General features: G+C 34.9%; 1 protein-coding gene across 1 annotated transcript in view; it reads right to left on the bottom strand.

The window, feature by feature from the left end:
* Positions 1-23,404, bottom strand: part of BANK1 (B cell scaffold protein with ankyrin repeats 1) — a 270,561-nt gene that overhangs the window by 140,498 nt on the left and 106,659 nt on the right. Inside the window, 1 exon segment of the mRNA XM_021680373.2 lies at positions 14,471-14,667. Within this exon segment, the coding sequence (XP_021536048.2) occupies positions 14,471-14,667 (197 nt within the window).

The following is a 23,404-nucleotide window of genomic DNA, read 5'->3' on the forward strand; positions in this document are numbered from 1 at the left end:
TTACAGCCATATAAAACCTTGCACCTCTTCAATATGCTTTTCTTTCAATGACTTGTTTTCTCTGCAAAAGAAATTACTCTTCGTGGGGACTCTCATGCTTAAACTTTTTGGTTTTTTTCTTACTTTTCTTACTTTTTTTCCCCTTTCTTCTCTGATCATTGAATATACTACTGTTACTCCAACATAAATAAAATTCTTAAATCTTGTGTCCATTAGTTTCTCCAAATAATCTCCCTTTCTATAGCCCTAGTCCCACCATGGGCCATTGTTTTTGATAAATTTCACAATCACCCCTTGCCAATGATTCATGACATTTGTGTGTCTAGAACTCGTGCTTGCATTTCAAGGGAAACAGGGTTTTTGATGTAACTAATTTATACCATATATCGGGAGAGGCAAGAATATTTTTCAGGGTACAGTCTACAGATGATATTATGGTATCTCCACAGCATAGGCTATTTCAAAATCACAGAAAAAAGAGTACAATAATATCAGACAGCCCTATATAAACATCTTTACTAGGTCCATTTTAATGATGATTCTTATCACATAACTTCATATTTAGTCTTATCCTGTAATTTTTGCCCATTCGCAAAATCTATTGTTCTGCCTCTCATCTATGTTTGAGGGATAGGCTTAACTCTATTTCAAAATGTTTTATCTCCTCTAGGAGATGTACATATTTCCCAGAAGAATGGGTGGTCTCACCTTATTTCTTTTTTCAGAAGTGCGAAAATGTTACTGACACAGAAGAAAGATATCTCATTAACGTAGGAAACAGCCACTTAGTGGATGATACGCATTACAACATCAGCTATAGTTTCATCTTCAGTTTTATTTTCAGAAGCTGTTTAAGCTGTGCTCTGTGGTGACAGTTGGGCCTCACAAAATGGTGCCCTCCGCTTTCTGACATACTACAATTTATTATAGTATTTAATTTATAAATATTTAAGAAAATGGAATTACTGTAGAACAACTAATCTGAAACCATAAAAAAGTCCCCTTAGGAAAGTCCAAATTCTGACTTCAAGTCAGTGGAACTGAGAGAAATTTTATGAACACGTAAATTAAATGAATTAAACAAGGGTGCCATTAGACTGAAGTGGCTCTCCTGTCATGGTGGTCTACTTGTGGCAAACCAAAATCTAAGTCTGTAAATGCCTCAAGAGTACAAAATCAAAACCCATGGACAACGAATAACAAACAGCTGACTAAACTTTAGGCTACAGCCAATCAATAATTTCCTTGCTCGGCTCTCACTTTTCTCTATAAAATCTCTCCCCCAGCTCCTGTCAGTGGAGTGCTCCTAACCACTTCTGGTTTGGCACTGCCTGATTCCAATAAATTTTGCTCAAATAAACTATTAAAATGTTTACTATGCCTCAGTTTATCTTTTATCAAACATACATACAGATCTTCCTTGACTTATGATGGGGTTACATCCCATAAACCCATCATAAGTTTAAAAGATCATAGGTCAGAAATGCATTCAGTCTACTTAAACTACCAAACATTTTAGCTTAGCCTAGCCTACTTTACACATGCTCAGAACAGTTGCATTAGCCTACAATTGGGCAAAATCATCTAACACAAAGCCTATTTCATACTAAGTGTTGAATTCATCTCATGAAACATTGAATATTATACTAAAAGTGAAAAATTGGAATGGCTACACGGGCACAGAATTGTTTTAAGTGTGTTGGTTGTTCATGCTTGTCATGGCACAGCTGACTGGGAGCTATGGTTTACTGCCACTACCCAGTAAAGGGGTTCAGGACAGGTCCCCGCAGAATGCACCAATTTGGCATGTGGATTATTTTGAGCCAAAGGCAACTGAGACCCTGTGGGCTCAAGGGAAAATCTGTCCCTCCCTTGATTACATAGAAAAATCTAAATTGGGAGTCTTTCCCAGAATAAGGGTTATTAACAGAGATAAATTTTATCTGAATGATCTGAATGTGTATGGCATGGCAAACATCTAATTACCAAACATCTGCTCTTCTTATTACCCTGCAAAGTGCATTTCTTTCTTATGAAATCCCAGACTCTTACCCCCTTTCCTTTAGTTCAGAATGACATGTATACCTCATTTTGTCTGACTGTCTCTGGAATTCCCATGGCTGTGTGGATTTCCCATATGTATACTGTTAAATCTGATTTTCTCCCGTTAATCTGTCTCAGGTCAACTGGACTCTTAGTCCAGCTAGAAGAACCCTTGAAGGGGACAGGGATTCTTGCTCCCTGACACCAGCATCATGGGAGAGTATTGTACTGCATATTGCTAGCCCGGGAAAAGATCCAAATTCAAAATTTGAAATATGCTTTCTACTGAATGCATATCACTTTCTCATCACTGTAAAGTCAAAAAATCATTAAATTGAATCACTCTAAGTCAAACCATCATAAGTCAGGGATTATCTATACAGACATAGTCACACACTTATAGAAACATATAATATGGCCAATATTTAAATTCTGTTTAACATATCTACTTGTCAAAGGGTTAAGGAAATCAGAGAGAATATGGAAAAAAGCTGAATTCTATGTTTACTGAGGTTATAGTGTGATTACCTGAAATCTTTTGCTAGTATTTCTTCTTTTTTAAAGATTTCATTTATTTATTTGAGAGAGAGAGACAGAGAGAGAGCATGTAAGTGGGGTGAGGGGCAGAGGGAAAAGGAGAGAGAGAGAATCTCAAGCAGACCTCCTGCTGAGCATGGAGGTTGATCTCGCAACCCTGAGATCATGGCCTGAGCAGAAATCAAGAGTTGGATGCTTAACCTACTGAGCCACCCAGGCACCCCCTTTTGCTAGTATTTCTTAAGGGAGGTCTACTAGCATTTTGTTCAGGCCCATTCTTCATCCACCTATTGACAGTAAGACTCTTCAGGCACCAAAGTATGCTTGCCTATGTACCCAAACACCTTCTAGGAGTTACGTGAAAACCAATACGAAGATTGCATTTTCTTTTAAGGAAACATTTTAACTGATTCTCATGATATTTCCCTAGAACAATTTTAGTTACCTTCTCCTGAACTGTTATGGATTTTTATTGCTTCGTCTGAGGCCCATCTGTCTGCTTTTGTCTTTCTGCCTTCTGGGGCTCTGTGTATCTCTTGCTTCATCTCTGGCACTCCAGCTCTCTCTCCTCACGAGAAAGACTCAATAACTGGTTTCATCCCCAGTAGCAAACAGCAACACGACAGGATTAATCTAGCACTCACATTATTGCCTCATCTTGATTTGTACCATTGAGTGATTGAGAAAAAAAAATAAATCATAGAAAGAAATTTAAAATAAAATGAATACTTGTATTAGTCAAGGTTCTCCAAAAGAAACAAAACCAACAACATGATGTGTGTGTGTGTGTGTGTGTGTATATATATATATATATATGTATATATACATATATGTATATACATATATATACATATATACATATATACATATATATATATATATATATATATATATATATAGGCAGATAATTATTATACAGAACTGGCTCACAGTTCTGGAAAGCCCCAAGATCTGCAGGGCGAGTCAGCAAGTTGGAAACCCAGGAGAGCCAATGGTGTAGCTCCAGTGCAAAGGCCAGCAGGCTTAAGACTCAGAAAGGACTGATGTCTCAGTCTGAGTTCAAAGGCAGGAAAAAGCCGAAGTCCCAGTTTAAAGGAGATTTAGTCTTTTTGTTCTGTTCAGGACTTCAACAGATTGGATGAGGCCCACACTCATTAAAAAGAGCAATAGGCTTTACTCAGTCTGTCGATTCAAATGTTAATCTCATCCAAAACACCCTTGCAGACAACCGACTTGATATTTGATCAAATATCCAGGCAACCCATTGTCCAGTCAGGTCAACATAAAAGTAACCATCAAATACTCTTGAGAGTCAGTAAAACTATAGTGATAAAACTATAGTGATAAAAAGGCCATTAGCTAATTTGACCTCTTAAAACTAGAATTTGGTCTTCTCTTTTTCTGTATTTTTAAAGGTGCTTTTAGTCCATCTGCATGGAGCACAGGTGAAACTGAATTTGGACCAAGACTTCCATTTGCATTGAATTGTATGTAATGTACTACAATAATTTTATGCAGAAAGGTCTTCTGTCAGATTTATAGTGGGATAAGCTGATAGAGAAAACACTAAAAAAAGGTTATGTGTGCCTTTCTGAAGTATTGAGATATAGTCTAGTGCAGTGTTAAAGCACACAAGCTAGAGCTACCCTGCCTGAATTCCAAACCTCAGCTCTACCGCTTGCTAGCTCTGTGACTTTGGGCAGTCACTTAATCACTCTATGCTACATTCCTTTATCTGTGAAATGGGGGTAATAAAACATAGCTTTTATCATAAAGCAGTAAAACGTCTATCAGTACATAGCAAATTCTGTCTAACATTTTGCTTATTTTGTTATTACTGATTCTTACACTAACCTGTTCTTTTTTCCAAAGTACTTAACTGTTGGAGATTGGATATAGGGGGCAAAGTTTATGGTAGAATTCTGAAGGACAGATAATAAAGAATACTTATTCTTTATTCCTCCATTTAAATGTGAGCTCATGAGAGGAATGACTTGTCTGTCTTGTATTACTGTAAATATTAATATCCAGCATAAAGTACATTCTTAATATTTGTAGAAACAATTCTTTTTTATGGAACAAATACATAAAATGTACATATAGGTATGTATGTGTGTGTGAGAGCATCTACTGAGACAACCACTGTGTGGGTATGGCAGATACACTGGTGAACAAACGTATGCTTTTGTGGAATTTGCAGTTCTGTGGGACAGATATTAAACACATATCCACATACATTAATATGTAATTATAAACTCTGATGTACTGTTACCAAACTGAGAGTGTGATAAAGGAAATAGATTCCAGGCTTGAATTTGTTAATACATGAATTATATTAACACATGATTATATTATGAAGATAATCATGATCTAGTATTCAGTGGAGGTCTATATAACACATATGATATTAAGCATAATGTGACAAATTTCCATTTTTTATAACTAGATTTAAATTGAATTTTATTTATTTAATTAAAAATATTCATAGCATATATCACCTTCTGAAATTACCTTGTTTGTTTATTCATCTACTATCTCTCCACAACTAATTAGAATATAAGCACCAGGAAGGGCTAACAGCATTGGCTTAATGTTGCTAAATGCCAATCTCTACTACACAGATTATGACCATTTAAGTTTTTCTGGGAACTGAAAACCTCTATTGACTTACTAAGTAGAAGACAGACTAAAATAAAACATAATAAACATATTCATTCTCTGTTTGAGGGAATGTTACAGTATAACCTGTTTAAAAGGAAATTTGATGAATATTATTTGCTGCATTTACTTCAGGAGTGATATCTTAAACAGGAAAGAAAAAAAATCATACTATGGACTATTCATGTGTCATATATGTAATGTAATTTTTAAAACTATAAAATGCTAAGTATTAAAATAACTCACAAACTGATTGAAATATTAAATTATGTTCATGGGGAAGTTTAAAAATCATGATAAGCTTTATAAATTCCAAAGGCCTTTCATATACATAATTTGAAACTTATAACATTCTGATATTTAATGAAGTGGATTTCAGAGAAAAACAAAAGTACAGAGTTTTCTCTGTTCTCCTTCCCTCCTCTAACAATCCTATTATGTCAGATACAGAATGAATGCTCAATAAATATGGGGGAGTGTTTATAATGATAACAATATAACAATGAGGTCACATTATATGGGAATATAATATAATATATAGAATATATATTATATATATATATTATATATAATATATATATTATATTCTATATATGGGTATATATAATATAATATAATATATATATATATAATATAATATAATATATATGGGTATATATTATATATTAATAATATATACCCATATAATGCTTCTATATATAGAAGCATTATATGGGTATAAGGTTGGAATGCCAAGGGCACAGAGCATAAGCAGATTGGAGGTGAGGACCTGGCTCGCTCAGTATTTATTATTAAAATTTAGATCATTCTGGCTCCCTTTGTGCTGATACAAAATCCATTCCCTTTCTCTTCCACTTTTATAGTCTATGCTAAAATTGGGAAGAACCATTCTAATCATTACAGAATTCACATAGTGAGACCCTAAAGTTAGTAGGTTCTTATTTTTATGGCTAGCCATCTCTTTTGGAAGCCATCTAATGAAGATTCTGGATCCAAATTTCACTGACTCTGCAAATTATGAGCCTCTGTTTCCCAAAATACGTAAAATAAAAAGTAGCAGTCCCTCAGAGAGTAGTGGAGAACACGTAACAGGGAAATGTGCATAGAGCTTCTAGCCCAACCACATATGTAATAGGTCTTCAACAAACAATCAACTCCAAGCCCTCCCCACTCCCACGACTGCAGGCTTGTTCAGCAATGCGGTCCAATACTGCGGTAATGAACCAGATTGCTCGGATAATTGGCATTCTCCCCACCAAATGCAAGATTGATAGATTCAATATAAATCTATGCAGTAACCATTCTTGTAATAGAGAGTTCTCATTAAGGAAATGGATTAATTGGCTTACTGATATTTTAGTGAGAGCCAGATTTGAATAAGTGGACTCGGCAGTACAGAGAAAAGCAAATTAAACACTAATAAAGGCAGAGATGTTCTTGTTTAGGCTGAAGTCTCAGCCACAGGCTAAAATTGAGGATCTGAGTTTCAGATTTGTCAATGAGAGTGGACATTAATGTCTGACAGATGAAAACGCTCTGATTTTTACCCCTGGCAGCTCCCTTTCTCTCTAAGACGCTCACCCCAGCGGGAGGCTGCGTGTGTGTCTCCTCCCCTACATGATTTTCACCTGACATTCCTAACCCCTTGGAGAGAATGTATGTCTGATATAGAATATGCTTTACACTTGTTTCCACACACAGCTAATAAGACATACTTGGGACAAACTAAGAGTAAAATATTTACCAGAATCATTCCCAAAGTATCATGGCACTCATGCATCATTAGAAAATACTTAATGTCTCTGTTCTCCCAGTGAATCACTGTTCCATCTTTTCAATATTTGGAAAGACTTTTTATTATGATTAATTTTTAAGGAGAAATATATATTCACGTGTAAATGTACATACACACATATCATTCGTATCCCTCCTGCTCTTGCCCTGTACAGTCTCTTGTCAAAGTAGCAGCCAGAGAGTTAAATCAGAACTTGTCATACCTCTCTTTGGAATTCCTTAATGTCTTTCATTCTCCAGAATCCTTACCGTTGCCCACACCACTCTACAGATACTGGCCTTTGTGACCTTTCTGACCCTATTACTATTCTCCTTCTATCTCATTTACTCTGCTTCAGTAACACCGGGCAACTTCCTCTTTTATGGACATGCCAGGCACATCCACCTCCAGGGCTTTGCATTTGCTGTGCTGGTTTTCCCTTATTGGAACAGTTTCCCTCCAGATACCTGCATGGTTTTCATAGCTTTCCAGTTGTTACCCAAAGACTGCCTTTACAGTGAGGACTTCTCCACTACTCATTTCAAATTTGCCGCCCAAATCTCCCCCTACATACCACCCAACACAATGTGTTAAACACTAATGTCCATCTGACACATTATATATGCTAATTACTGTTTATGGTCTTTTTTTTCCCATTAGAGTTTAAATTCTATGATGACAGGAGTTTTGGTCTGTTTTTGAATTCCCAGTCTTTAGAACAATACCTAATAGGTATCAATAAATTTTGTTGAATAAGTCAATGAGTTGACTTGCCAAACTAAATTTAAAGAGACTATTGATTTCCCAGGTCAAGTGAAAGTTGATTAATTTATTTAAAACAAACCCAAGATTTAGTCTTCAACTGGTACCATCTATTTTTCTTTTATATTTTTGGAGGCAAAATAAGTCAGACATAATCTTTAATTTCTCACATCCATATATATCACAAGGAAGGTGTTGCTACATAAGAAGAATGAAGAAATCATACTGCTTGGCACAGAGCTATGATATTTGATGAATATTCTTTTTAAAAAATATATATGGTTCTGTATTTTTCTCATATGTAATCTGACCTTGGAGAGGGCTTTATATAAATTAGAAACCATGCCATAATACCAGTAGAAAAGTATATACCCTGTCTACACTGAATTACATTATACACCTTTTTGTATCCTCAACCATCAAGAATGACTGAAATTCAAAGCCAATTAATAGATAAGACTTTTCAAGACTCATATTTTCCCAATGAAATTTCAGTTCACTTGCTTTTGTATACTTTCATTCTGAAAGCATAATATCATTGTGTTTATTTCATGAGGTCTACTCTCTAAAGCTGTGGTGTCAATACTGATTGCTCCAATTAACATTTGTGATTAATTTTGTACTCACTGAAATTGCATTTCCTTTTGATCAGCAGGCATGTAAGTGACAGCTCGAGACTATTCTGTTCTACACAAGCTGATTGGTTTTAATGAAGCCAGAGAAAAACAAAAGAACTCATTTGGAAGGTTTCTAAGAAATTAGAAGACAAATGATTATAAAAACGTAAGGTTGCAAGAGACTTTAAATACAATCTAGCCACCACAAGTAGGGGTGTGACCCTTGTTAGGATCTGGAGACTGCCCATGTCTGAAGCAAATACATCAAAGATAACGATGTTTGCAAGTTTGCAACTGGAGTTTTAAGTCAGAGGAAAGGCCCAAGTTAAAGACAATGACTTATTTATCAGTCATAAGAAAAGATTGTATAGGAAGAACTTTAGCTGTTGGGGTAAGAGAAGAAACTCACAAGGGGTCAGTGGAGATTTAGGAAGATGGCAGGTTCAGGGAAACCCATGCCAAAGCCTGAGCCAAAGGACACCTAAGAGGAATCCAATGGGTCTGATCTATGCTAGAGTATTCATGGCCTTTGACAGAGCAGCTTCAGAGTGAAATGAAGAGCTATTATTCTGTTAATTATATCAGTTAATTCTGATATTGAAAAACAAACTGAAGAGAAAGCAGAGCTGTTGGGAGTGTGTGTGTGCCTGTGTGTGTATATGCGCATGTGCATACATGTATATTTGAACATGTTTGTTCAAGGAAGAGTCAGTATAATGGGAGGGATTAATGATGCAAAAGAAAGAGACAGTATGATTAATGGGGAGAACTAAAATTGATATAAACAACAATCAATCCAAGGAAATAAGGTGAATGCAATATCATTTATTGTGGATCTACTATGTATTTAATACTTTCACATTTATTTCATCAGGTCCTAAAAACACCCTGTAAGGAATTATTTTTTTCCATCCGCAGATAAAGAAACTGAAGCCAAGAGAAAGCAAAGAGATTGTTCAGGGATGCAAACTTGGTCTTTGATGAAGTCAGGATTCAAATCCAGAGCTGGCTGAATCCCAAGGCCCTATGTGTAGAGAAAAATGGAAAATTTGGCAAACAAGAGAGAGGAGATGAGGGAGTTTAACAGGATGTTTAGAACTGCAGAGTTAGGGCATTAAACCTGGGTTTGCAGACTTGCAGAGGGGTAAAAATTCTGTAATAGCCACTATGGTGCATTTAATGGGATTTTAGAAAGAGGTTGCTAAGTAGTTCCAAAAGTGTAACTGAAACATGAATTTGTAATGTGTGCAGTCGAGTGCAGTTATGTGACTTGTTCCAGGTTCTTCAGTTCTAACAGAACATCAATACCGAACAAAGGCCAGAGTTTTAAAATTCATCGTAGGCTGGCCTATTAAAAATATATGCTGAGGTTAGCAGTTGGGATATTTGTCCATGAATTCTCTAAAACTTAACTTAAAAAAATCCTGAATATAAAGAGATATGACCAATTATTTTATTTACATCATGGGACCTAGTTAAGGATATTGTTGGGTAAGTGAGATCAAACAAGCCCTTAAATTGGACACTTACCTTCTGCCTCATCAATGAATAAATACATGCTGAGCACCTCCTGTATACCTAACAGTGGAAGGGGAAGGGAACCCATTGCTCATTATCTGCTTCTAGACTTATAAGAAAGAAAAACTACATTGGCAAAGCGGGGTATGCTGCTATTTAGACTGAATTAGTATACAGTAATACATACTAAATTAAATGAGCAATCTACTAGAGCACAAATAGTATTGAAAGCACCAAGTGAGCAATGCTAAGGTTGAGAGATATAAAAAGTCAAGAAGAGTGATGTGCACTGGCCTAAACATAGTCTAACTTCTGAATAATAGCTTCTCTATACCAGTCAGTCAATCATTGCTTTATGAAGGGATTCTCAACGTGCTTCAACATCTACTCTCTGTACCTTCATTCCAAACCCTGGACCATTTGGAAAAAAGTGCAGGGTTATTGTCTGTCAGACAGACACTAGAGGAACAGAATCTCTCTCTCTCTCTCTCCTCTCTCTCTCTCTGTGTCACGCGTGCGCACGCGCACGCACACACGCACACCCACACACACACACGCCCACTGTCCACAGGGTCAAAGAGCAGTGTTGAGGTAAGTCAATGAGAGCAAGATGTCACAGAAATCTCATCACAGATGTGAGCAGGAGAAAGATTTCCAGTGAAGAGTCCTTCTGAAAAGCCAGCTAGAGAAAGTGCATGGAAAGGTGATTTTCTGTTTCCTAAACTTTAATGAAAATGATTTATGATTAACATCTTATTTACATATACATAAAACTACATAAGTGAACACTGTGGTGGAAGAAAAAAGATAGTTTAAGTAAATCATGGTTCACACTTGGTTGTAGATTTAAATACCAACCCTTATCCTCTTTGTCCATTCACCTTTCAGAGTGATTCTCCCAGGAGACATTGGCAGAAACTGAAAATAGAGTAATTTATTTGAAAGACCTTATGGATTTTAGAAATACGTGGTATTACTATCTATAATAGTACTGAAAACATGAAAAGAAATGTAGGTATTAATTAGATAATGTTCTCAAAACATGAAAGCTATCCATTCACAGTAAAAATATTCTGCTCACATATTGTGTATAAATTATTAGCTTCTCAAAGGAAAAATGTCATGAAGAAATGTAAGTGATGTGATTTGAAGCTTCCCCCCTTTTTTCTTTTTCCTTATTATTCATATAGTTTCACTAAGATAGGGTACTTGTTTGTTTATGAATGCTTGCCAGTGGTTCTCTTTTCTTTCTTGTATTTTTAAAAATCACAATTGCTTTTTCCTTCTACCCATTTTATTCAGAGATGACCAAACACACTGTGTTGTAATTCTCTCTGAAATCTTAAAATTAACAGTGTTTCACTGAAGGGAGATTAGGAAGAATAGAACACATCAGCCAATCAGTTGGGTGCAAAATATGTTTGAATTTAAAAATATATATTTCTTCTGTACAGAAGTATGGCTCATTGGATTGTCAACCTCAAACCTGAAAGAATATCTACTCCTTTCAATAATTCTGAAACAATAGTTAATGGAAAAGTTTTTTTGTAATGGAAAGTTTGAACACATTATGTCACAATCTTAGATTTATCAGAATGTGATTATAACATTAAAACTATGTAAATATTATTAAAGAAACAATAAAGTATTGTAGTAGCATAATGAGATTGTACATTTTTTTCTCTACCAGATTTAGATATACTCTTTTTTTGAAATTTTTAATTTAATTTATTTTAATTAAAATTCAATAACAGAAAGACCTTTGGGAAATCTCCATATACAATTGGCCCTTGAATAACATGGGGGGTAGGGATGCTGACCCACCACACAGTCAAAAATCCGCATATAACTTTTGACTCCCCCAAAACTTAATTACTAATAGCCTACTGTTGACTGGAAACCTTACCGATAGCATAAACCGTCAAATAACACATATTGTGTATGTTATATGCATTATGCACTGTATTCTTTTGTTGTTGTTGTTAGATATACTCTTTTAAAAAGACTTAGCTACAATAATTTAGATATAAAATTTCATATGTGTTTATTTATTTATTTTTTAAAGATTTTATTTATATTATTCATGAGAGACAGAGAGAGAGAGAAGCAGAGGGAGAAGCAGGCTCCCAAGGAGCAGGGAGCCCGATGCGGGACTCAATCCCAGGACCCTGGGATCATGACCTGAGCCAAAGGCGGACGCTTAATCCTCTGAGCCACCTAGGCGCCCTCAGTGTGTGTTTATATGGCATACTTTCACTAAGAAGATGTTTGGATTTATTTTAAATAAAATTGATAATGAAAAGAATAATCAGAAAAATAAATCAACAGGAAACACATTTTTCCATGTGTGTCACAACCTAAAATATATGTTCCTATTTCCTTAACCATGCATTTTCAAAAAGGCTTTTGGTAGCTTACAAAATTGTTATACCTAATTATCCATAACCATAATATTCCCTTATAAAATTGCTGTTCCTTATAACTGTTACTGTCATTTCCTTATTGACATCAGAACATTTACAAAGTAATTGATCTATCCTACCTATAATGGCAATGTCTACTATAGACGTTCTGGCAAAATGTTAACAGCTCACAAAGAGACAAAATATATAAAATCACTTAACAAATTTCATAGCATAACGATCAAGTATAACTGCAAAATTAGAACGCAGCCATTATAAAAGAGTGAACAGTGACCTAAAGGCAATGATTGCTATCTAGGCTATCCATGCTAATCTGTGAACAGAATCTCTTCATTATGAATGAGTAGCTTTCATTTTTTTTTTTTGAGAATGTTATCTAATTAACACCTACACTTCTTTCATGTTTCCAGTACTATTATAGATTATAATACCATAATACCATCAACTTGTATCATTGCTATTACTGCAGGAGCAGAGGTACAAATACCCAGAGGATGTGAGAGAAAAAGAAAATTATTTCCCATATCCATCAAATCCTATCTATGAACTTATGTTCATATCTACTGGCATTATATCTAGTGCCATGTTACTTATGAGGCACATGCAGTTTGCATGGGGCTGCACCTGTTAAAAGCTGAGTCTTCACTGGAGAATGAGAAGTGAAAGCATTACTCTTTAAAAATCAGGGTTTATCATAGAAAGTAACCTTGGATGCTAAAGATTTTCACAGGAAATTTTAACTTAAGTCCACCAGTGGTTAAAATTTTGAGAATAGGGTTATAGAGAATTGAGACAGGCAACCAAGATATCCTGCACAAGAGTACTGTAGGCAAATATGCTCAAGACTGAATTGATTGATTGACTTACCTGAGACAGATACCATGTTGCACCAGCCAATGACTTTATAGAGTAGATAGTAAAATGAATGCACTCATCAGATATGTGAGAATCACAGTCTGAAATCTTTCTAGGAATAAAAATTTTTATTCCTAATTTGAAGGATACAGAATAAAAAAGGTACCTTTTCAATTTTGTTACAAAACTTTATTTCTATGTTTGTTTATTTATTTGTTTCTGTATTGATTTTAAATACAAGCAAAATATCTCTTGTTGTAATTCATTGTGAATGATATCCATGCTATTCTGATAACTACTTTGCTATTTCTTAAAAGTGGAAAAAGTTAGATTGGTTGTCATCTGAAATCCACAAATACCAATGATTTATAGAAGTCCAATATTACATTGACTTAATCTAATAATCAGAATGAATGCTAAAAAGACCAGAAGCTTCCCACAGCGTTTCAGTGTTCCTTATTAACTGTTCATTGACAATAAAATTATTTATCTTCTGAGAATCCAAAGACAAATTTTGACATATTCACCAAAACAATTATTGTCTTATTACATTTTCCAAAGAGCCATCAGAAGCATAATTCACTTTTTGAGCAAAATGTACACACATTTCTCTTGTTACAAGAGAAAATAATTGCTCTTCTAAAGTTGATCATGAAAACACAAAGTGTATTCTATATACTAAGGTAGTATCCCCTCCTTCAAAATCTTCCCTTGGTTGTATTCTTACTAATTCTAAGCTAATATCCTTCTGAAATTTGGGGCTTCAACCTACGTAATAAGGACCCGGGACTTAACAGAGAGAGAAAAAGAATCACCTATGAGAAACAAATTTAAGTAACATGAATTAACTTTTTATGGACGACTTTGAATGATTATCAGAATGCTTTCCTTTAACCTAATTATCTAATTTCATGAGCCTAACAGTGTCTAACTCAGACTCTTGAATGAAAGAATAAAGGTAATGGGTTTTCATTGCCTTTTCATCATCTCCTCTTCAATATGGAACAGGCTATATAGAAGCCAGAAAGACAAGTTTTAAAAAGGGCTATTTAGGGGAGGAAGCATGGAGTCAGAGCTGGTTTATAGTGATACTAAAACAAGTTGACCTATCTTGCAAAATGCTTTTTAACACAGTGAATGACTCAGGACCAAAAGACACTATACTCTAGCTGAGCAGTAGCATCATTTCCAAAAGGGCAATGTACACACACACACACACACACACACACACACACTTATAAAGAGTTCCAGAGATAAAATGGAAAAAAAAAAAAAAACCTTACTGAAAAGTCTTCAAAGATTTTCTTGAGTTCTTTGTGACCATGCCTTTCAGCAATATGTGTTGGATCTGAACCCTCGAAATTTTTCATCGTAGACGCCCAGGTTGCTCCTGAACATTGAAGCAAATGAATAGCCAAGTTCTTTAAACCAAATTTTGCTGCACAGTGGAGAAGAGTTGGGAGTTCTTTGAAATGAGTATCTGTAAGCATAAGAGGTAAAAGGATTAATATGTTTTTATCATGTCTGGAATTCCATAAGAAGAAGTCAAACACAATCTACTAAAAGTAATTCTCATAAAGTAGAACAGACTTTCAGTGTGATTTCACATATAAGAAACCATCAGTGGTTTTAACAATGAGGCATTTCCTCCTTCCTATTTCTCATCATACAATAAATATAAACTGATATTCTCACTAGCATTAATGGCCCCATCCTACTTGGGGGGTAAGTTTAATTTGGAAAGGCATATCAACCCCTTAAATACAAAATAAAACAGAACACAAATATCATATTGTAATAACTCTTTTTGAATATATTTCAACATTAGCCAAACACTAACAATATTAAGTAGGTCCATCTATAAAACCTTTCTGTGTTTTCTACTGCCATGCCTAGTTCCCTGCCTTCTGAAGGTGAAATGGACACATAACTGCTGGAGGGGTTATATTAGATTTCTATGTGAATTTTTTCTTTCAAAAAGGAACTGCAACAGAAAATACAGGTGAGCACTTTTATAAACATCTTCAGTATGGAAATTTCCATCAGAATTTTACAGCTTTCATGTCAATGTTTCAGAGTTTGGGTTTCATAATTAGTTATTGGCTATCAATTAGGAGTATTAATTATGTATAACTGTAAAATGGTGAGTGTAAACTGCTATCTCAATGAAAAAACACACATACAGAGATGAGTGATGGTTTGTTATGATTCTGTACTTTCACATCTAGCTGGAAAAAATGTGTCACAGAAATTACATACCAGCTTGCTTGAATAGCTGTGGCATAATCGGAAGCATGCAATGGGAAGGCTGATGGCAACCGAAACAAAGGTGTCAAAGCAAAGTCAATTTTCTTCCATAATGTTTTGGAAAACTGAATCTGGCTTCATTTACCTCTTTGCTATTTTGTAGGCTAAAGCAACAAAAAAGGAAATGAGGAAAAGAGATGCTGAGTTTTCAATTCACCTGGGTGTTTCAGGGTGTTATTTAGTTTGTTGGTTTCTATGTTTTAACAGAAAACAAAACAAAGCCCTCCAGGATACATTAATAACTTTGCTGTAAGGAAATATTTTACCCTTCAAAATGTGTTAGTACTAAATGGCTATAGGTAAATCCCATGGTTGTATTTCAGTGATAAATGCACTGGTCCCTTCTTATGTGGTATGCAGTGGGTCAAAATTTATCAAATATTTTATGAAGATGAACCCGTGAAAGCTGAAACTGTCTAAAGTAGGTACCACCTTCAAAATAAAAGTGTAGTTACTTAAGGTATTAAGATATAATTTTTTATTTATTTTCATTAAAAGGCACCATGAAATATAATTTTCTGCTATAATTAAACCAGGGCAAAGTTAATGAAGAAAAATATTTACATGATAATGTCAGATTTCTACATACCCTTGATCATCTCTCTCACTGACACATCATACAATAAACAAAAAACATCACCTGGAAATCAGTGCTTCATGCATTATTCCTGCACACTATTATTCTGGTGAACTTTTAAATCACTGTCAATGCAACTTAAAATGTTTTTAATCATTAAATAAATGTTTAATCATTATGGGAACACAGTCACCTTTTAACCTCACCAAACCCCGGTCAGTAAATCCCTCAAGTTTAGGATAATATAATAGAAACAACAACAACAAACTTCATTAAGAATCTCTCTTGTACATCAAAAAGAGTAACTAGGACTATGATAAGTGGTCATGGTTTTTCAGGCTACCTTTCTTAACGGTCGTGCTACTCTGAACCGTGCTTTCTGATATGTAAATGGAAGAAGTTCTGTTGATTTAAGATTATAGTGATAGTAAAGGGTGCTACAAGTTTGAAGGTTGGCTTCTTTATTTTCCATTTCTCTACTTCATTTTTAGTAGTAGCTTAAAATCCACTAATCTACTAGAATACTTTGTGAGGTTACAGACATGAAAGAGCCTTAGAGGGTATCTTTTCAGTTTCCTACCCAGTAATAGAATTGCATTCCTATGTGTAAGACTCTTGAATCACAGACCCGTACCTCTGAAACAAATAATACATTATATGTTAAAAAAAAAAAAAAGAAGAAGATAGCAGGAAGGGAAAAATGAAGGGGGGGGAATCGGAGGGGGAGACAAACCATGAAAGACTATGGACTCTGAGAAACTGAGGGTTCTAGAGGGGAGGGGGGTGGGAGGATGGGTTAGCCTGGTGATGGGTATTAAGGAGGGCACATACACTGCATGGAGCACTGGGTGTTATATGCAAACAATGAATCATGGAACACTACATCAAAAACTAATGATGTAATGTATGGTGATTAACATAACATTAAAAAAAAAAAGAATTGTATTCCTAGAGTTTATAAGAGATGATCTGGGTTCTACTTGCATACCTCTAATGACAGAGTGTCCTTTACTTCCTAAGGCAGCCTGTGTCTTGGTTAGACAACACTGATTATTGGACAATTCTTACTTCTCTTGAGGTGAATTGTATTTCCTCTAAATATCCTTTGGGCAATATAGAATATGATAGTCACAAATGCACAGGCTTAGAGTTGGTATTCACTATGTGAACTTCAACAAGCTACTAATTATCTGAGCCTAGCCTTCTCTTCCAAATTTGTAGGGCTATTGAGATAATTAAGTGACGTAACACAGAAAAAGTGCCCAGGGAGTGTCTGAAACATACTAGGCATTCAATAAATATTCTCTCTTCTGTGTCAATAGTTTAAAGCATTCTTGTCCTAAATCATCTTTGTTCCAACCATAAGATCCCTAATTCTTTTCATTATTCCAAAGTACTAACCATCCTGAGAGCTTGACCCCAGAATAGTTGGTCCTTTATAAAATGATGAAACAGTTTTAAATTGGCCTAAATGATCATTTACAGCAACCCTTTTTATTATCTTGGATGAGGTTATTTTGCCTGCTTATTTTCATTAAGTTGGAAATGCTCAGCCTGCTAATACACATGACCAATAACTAAAAAATTTTTAAGTTTTTAAAATTAAAATATGACAGAGTTAACCTTTCAAAGAATTTGAAATGATTCATAGGCACTATGTTAGTTATTTTAATGCTAATTAAATCATGATCTTTAGCATTATTTTTGCAGAACATCAAATTAAATATACTCAGCATGTGGATATAATATTATATTTCTATATATGAATAAAGATATTCATGTCAATACAGGTATGATTATGCTAAGAACTAGTTCAGGCTTTTATGTATACTTTTTGTAAAACCATACTTTTTATATTTTCACCTTGATTTAATTATTATGAGAATTTGAGATATGAATGGATTCCTCTGTATCTGGAACAGGCAAGTTTGTAATCACATGATCACTAACATTTTTGCGCAAAGATATTTATGTTTCTAGGGATTAAAAATTTTTTTTATAAAAATATAATTTAAAATTGCACTGATGAGTTTGATGAGTTTTAACAATTATATACACCCATGTAACCACCACCCAAAACAAGCTAAAGAAAGCTTTTATCACCGCAGCAAATTCTCTCATATCTCATTCTAGTCAATTCTCCACTTCAGAAGCAACTACTTTCTAATTTTTATCAACATAGGTAAGTTTGATTTCTTCTTGGATTTCATATAAGTGGAATCACATATACATGTGTATTGCGTTATTTTCTGGCCCTTTTTTTGATGAGAAGTCAGATATCATTCTTCTAATTGTTTTCCTGTATGGAATGTGCTTTCTCCATCACAAACTCCTCACCCTCTCACCCTCCCCACCCACAGCTACTTTTAAGATTTTATTATTATTTTTGATTTTCAGCAATTTAACTATGGTGTGTGTAGGTATATTTTTGTATTTATTCTGCTTGGGGGTTATGGGGCTTATTGAATCTGTGGATTGAAGTCATTCATCAACTTTGGATCATTCATGGCCTTTATTTCTTCAAATATTTTTTTTGCCTCATTCTCTGTCACCTTTACTAAGGGACTACAATTACACATATGTTAGATTACATAATATTATCCTATACAGCTTGGATTAGAATTGAGTCAAATTAATATGTAGATGAATTGAGCTTGTTCTTTTTTATGGTTTTACTTTGAGTCTAGATTTTTCATCTCTTTTTCAGTTTGAATAAGTTATTTGGACTGTCTTCAAGTTTACTGATTCTCTTTTCTTCTTTGTTGTTTCTACAATTAAGGCTATTTAATTTTTAAAAATTTTCTGATATTGTATATTTCTAGGATTTCCTTTTTTATTATAATTTCTATTGCTCTGATAAAATTGCCAACTTTTTACACATTTTGCCAACTCTTACAATAGATTCTATAACGTATTTATCATAGTTAATGTTCCATCTGATAATTTCAACATCTGGAACATTTCTGTGTCTGCTTCTAATCACTGTCTCTTTTCTTGACCAAGGGTCACCTTTTATTCCTTCTTCATATTTCTTGTAATTTTTTATTGTACACTGAACATTGTATTATAGAACTGAAATAAATAACGTTTACCCCCAGAATAAGGCACACCATTTCCTCAGTCAGACAACTACACTTGGGAACAGAGTGAAACTTATCTGTCAATGAACTAACTGAGTTTGGTCATTTTTGTATCTTTACTTAGCTTCCATTAACAACTGGCCTCAAATATTTTGAGGGCAGGGTCACAGCTTTCTTCAGCACAGGCTGGGATCTGAGCCCTACTGAGACTCAAGAAAACTCAGCTGCTGTACAGACTGGCTGTCAGCTTTTGGGTCACCAGATATTCTTCTTTTTCTCCAGCCCCGCCTCCAGACTTCACATCAGCATATCTCTCTCAGATTTTGTGGGGCCTCTGTAGTACACCCAGTTAGGGCAGACTCCTTATCATCCCAATAGCTTGGAGGTATTTCTTCCAGCTTTTATGCCTCTCTCTATTTAGAACTTGCTTTCCATATGGTAAAAGCTTTGGTGGGATTTGTCTCAGCAAACTGTCCCCCTTTCACTCTTCAGCAGCCATTAGTAGACTTTTAGGGAAGACTCGGGATGTTTTTCAAGGACCCCTCTCAGTTTTCCTGCCCTTCAGCCATTGGTATACTACCTCTGTGTACTTAGACTACAAAAGAGAGGTAGTGGGTGATGCAGACCCAATCTGTAATTGGGGTTCTTTGGGACTTTTGTCCATCACACTAGCCTAATATATCCACTTAAAGTTTGCTAAATGTTCAGTTGGTTTCTTTTTACTCATCATTAATAGTGAGTTCTTGTTGCTCTGTAAAGGATAAAGGAATTCATGAATTTCTTCTTTCTTATGAAGGACTTGTCCCTTCCTGGAATTTGGTTCATTTAGGTTTCTTTTGTCATTCATTTTCTGCTGGATTAAAAAAGAGAAACTGATTTTGAAAATCATCTTGCTTGTTGTTACAATGGGAGCAATACACTCTTATGATGTACACTGTAATGAGAAACAGAAGTCCTATTAGTCTTAGCTTATACACCATTTAGCGATTTTCTTAAACTTACAACATTTATTTTATAAGCGGTTTATAATCTTACTTATTGGATTAAAATAATGGATTCCTTAAAAAGATATAAAAAGCCTTTTAAAGTTTGCTTAATCTGTAGTGTACATCTGCTTCATTTCATGGAAATTTCCACTGAATTAATCAAGATTCATTGCATCTGTTTTTATTATCAAGGTGTAAATAAGAAGCCACAATTCACACTAAAGTGTGGTCAGTTTGCTTTTGACTTTTTTTTCTGGATGAAATAAATTTTTAGTTTTAGTTGTTTCAACCAATGTTTGTTGAATGGTAATTTCAGAAGAACAGAATTAAATGTCTCTTCCCTTTCAAGGAAATTCCAATTTCACTAGTTTTACAAATAAAAATAAATAGGTGAGTTGGTACATAGTAAAGAAATTGAGTCATATATTTGTGCTGAGCCATTTCTAACAGTTCAAGGTAATCCCTATAAAAGGTGGCCAATAATTAGACTGAAATAATCAAACCAAAGCTTTCAGAAGATTAACCTAGCTCACTAGAATAATAGAATGGGAATATACCAAAGGTTGGAATATAAGCTTTAAAAATTTAAAAGATGATGATGCAAACTGGAAGTGCGTGATCATGTAATCCATTTGTTCTCATAAATCACTATCTGGAATCATAAATATTTATTCACTCAAAGTAGAATGACCAGGTGGCCACTTCAGGACAAAACAATAAAGCACACAACAAAGAGAAGATAAATCAAGAGATCTGCTTTCTAATCCCAGCTCAGCCACTAAATCTCTAATGCTTAAGAAAGTTCCTTCATCTCCCTGGACCTCTGATTCTTCATTTATAAAATCAGAGGGTTGGGGACTTCTGATTTTCTTCTGGGTTAGAAGCCATGCCACAGATGGTCTTAGGGTAATTTTCCCTGGATGCTAATCAGATACCAATTAAAGAGTAAGGATGATATTTGAGAAGGTTTAAGAAAGGTAATAATTTTCATTCCTTTCATCATAGGATTTGGAGTCTGATAAATGTTAGTATTTCCGTGGATCTGTAAAATGGAGCATTGCTGGGTGTATGAATCTGATTGTTCTGTGACAAGAGAAGCACAAATGCAACATGTGAGGTGCCATTCTCCACATGCTGTCGAAATAGTAAACATAGAATCCTATTTAGAATTTCAAGCAACAAAAAAAATACCTCCAGGGTTATTATATTTCTAAAGCCTTGACAGTGTAAATTCAATGCACAAGGGAAATAATGTTCCATCAAATCCCTTTGCTGCAGTTTTGTTGTTATCTTTTGTATTACATAAAATATGAGTGGGAAGTACAAAGATACACACTTTAGTATTAATCTCAATTTTGTATTCACCTCATTAATTATTGCAATTACATTCTTGTTACTAAAATATTCTTTTAAATATTTAAGAGAAAAATATTAAAAGTTGTATACGATTTGTATGTCCCTTGTTAATTGTCTCAGGAAACTTCATGTAAGATTTTTTTTTTATAAGTGTTTTAGTTAAAGTGGTTGAATGCCTAATCAACATTATATTCAAATGAATCCTGGTTTCATCTTAATAAAGTTCAAAATAACAGCTTTTATTATTATAAACCTTAGAATTCCAAAACTTAATATTTATTTTGAGAGGCAATATTGTGCAGATGTGCTTAAACATCAGGGCTTTGGAACCAGATTGGATGGATGGAATCCCAACTCCAGAATTTACTGATGGTGTAATTTGGACAAGTTACTTGAACTTTGTGTCTCAATTTTCTCAACCTTTAAATGAAGATGATAACATCTAACCAATAAGCTATTAAATCTAGGTCCAATGTATTCTTTCATACAAACAAGTACTATTGATCCTCATTATTCAGAATTTCATATTTGCAAATTTTCCTACTCATTAAAATGTATTGTTCCCTCCCCCGCCAAATCAAAACTTGTGGCCATTTTGTGGTCATTTGTAGACATGTGCAGAGCAGTAAAATATCTGAGTGCATGTTCCCAGCTGAGGTCAAACAAGGCAACACCCTGCCTTCTTATTTCAACTCTCATACTTAAAACAAATGACCTCTTTGTGGTCTATGTAGTGCCACATGTTTCCCATTTTTGTGGGGTTTTTTGTTGTTGTTGGTGGTGATTAGTTGTTTACAAAGTGGCCCCCTGGCATAGCACAGGGGTGCTGTCTGGTGTTCCTAAGCACAAAAAGGCTGTGATCCACTTTATGAAGAGAATAAGTGTGTTAGATAAGCTGCATTCAGGCATGAATTATAATGATATTGTTGGTGAGTTCTATGTTAATGACTCAACAATACATATTAAATGCTGTGTTTTTAAACAGAAACATGCATAAAATGAGGCTATGTATTGATAGGCTGACGAAAATGTGACCAGAAGTTTGCAGGAAGCTAATCCTGTATTCTCCTCGAGCAATGTTCAGTATTCTCTATTCAGTGACTTTATAGTACATAACTACCGTGAACAATGAGAATCAATTGCATTGTAAAGCAATCTAAAGGCCCCTTTTACCTTTTGGAGAGAGAGTTCAACATTTGTTTCCCATTGCAACACGGCGGGGCATTTAGTATAGTGCCTTCTTTTCTTTCTTCCACACGGTTAAGGAGTCTCTGGGTGCAGTCCTGTGTGTTGTTTCTCAGGGTGAGGCCAGGAAAGGCAACAGGCTAGAGGAGGAAGCTGTGAACATCTCAGCCCATGATTTCTGAGGCATTCTCCCTGCCTGTCTCTGTGTTTAGGGCTTACAAGGTTAAAATACAAACTGGGCATGGTTAAAGCCCACACTGGCAACCACCCTGGAGGTTGAAAGAACAGTCCTAGGGCCTTGACTCTGTCTTGTTTATCTTCCCACTTGCCAGGCTTAGGCAAAATAATAGGAAAATCTAGGATGAAAGTGAATCCTTACTTTGTTGTTCTCAGATAATATAAATTCCTTTGAGTGACTGTAGATCTTTTTAATTTTGATTAGATTCTGTATATTTTGTTGTAACTAAATGCTTAAGATTTGGGAGTTTTATAAAGCTATAAAAATAAAGTTCTGGAGGATTGATGTTCTGGCATGCAAAATATCTGAATGATGAACTGACAAGAAGCATGAGAAATGAATGGAGCATGTAACCTTGAATCCAGAAAGAGTTCATTGTTCACTGAATACCCTCATAGATAGAATCCACCAGAAAATTAGCAACAGTAGTAATAAGAGGAGGAGAAAGAGGAAGAAGGAAGAGAAAAGGAAGGAAATATGACAGCTAA

The sequence above is a fragment of the Neomonachus schauinslandi genome, chromosome 2 (genome assembly GCF_002201575.2).
Source record: "Neomonachus schauinslandi chromosome 2, ASM220157v2, whole genome shotgun sequence".
Lineage (NCBI taxonomy): Eukaryota > Metazoa > Chordata > Mammalia > Carnivora > Phocidae > Neomonachus > Neomonachus schauinslandi.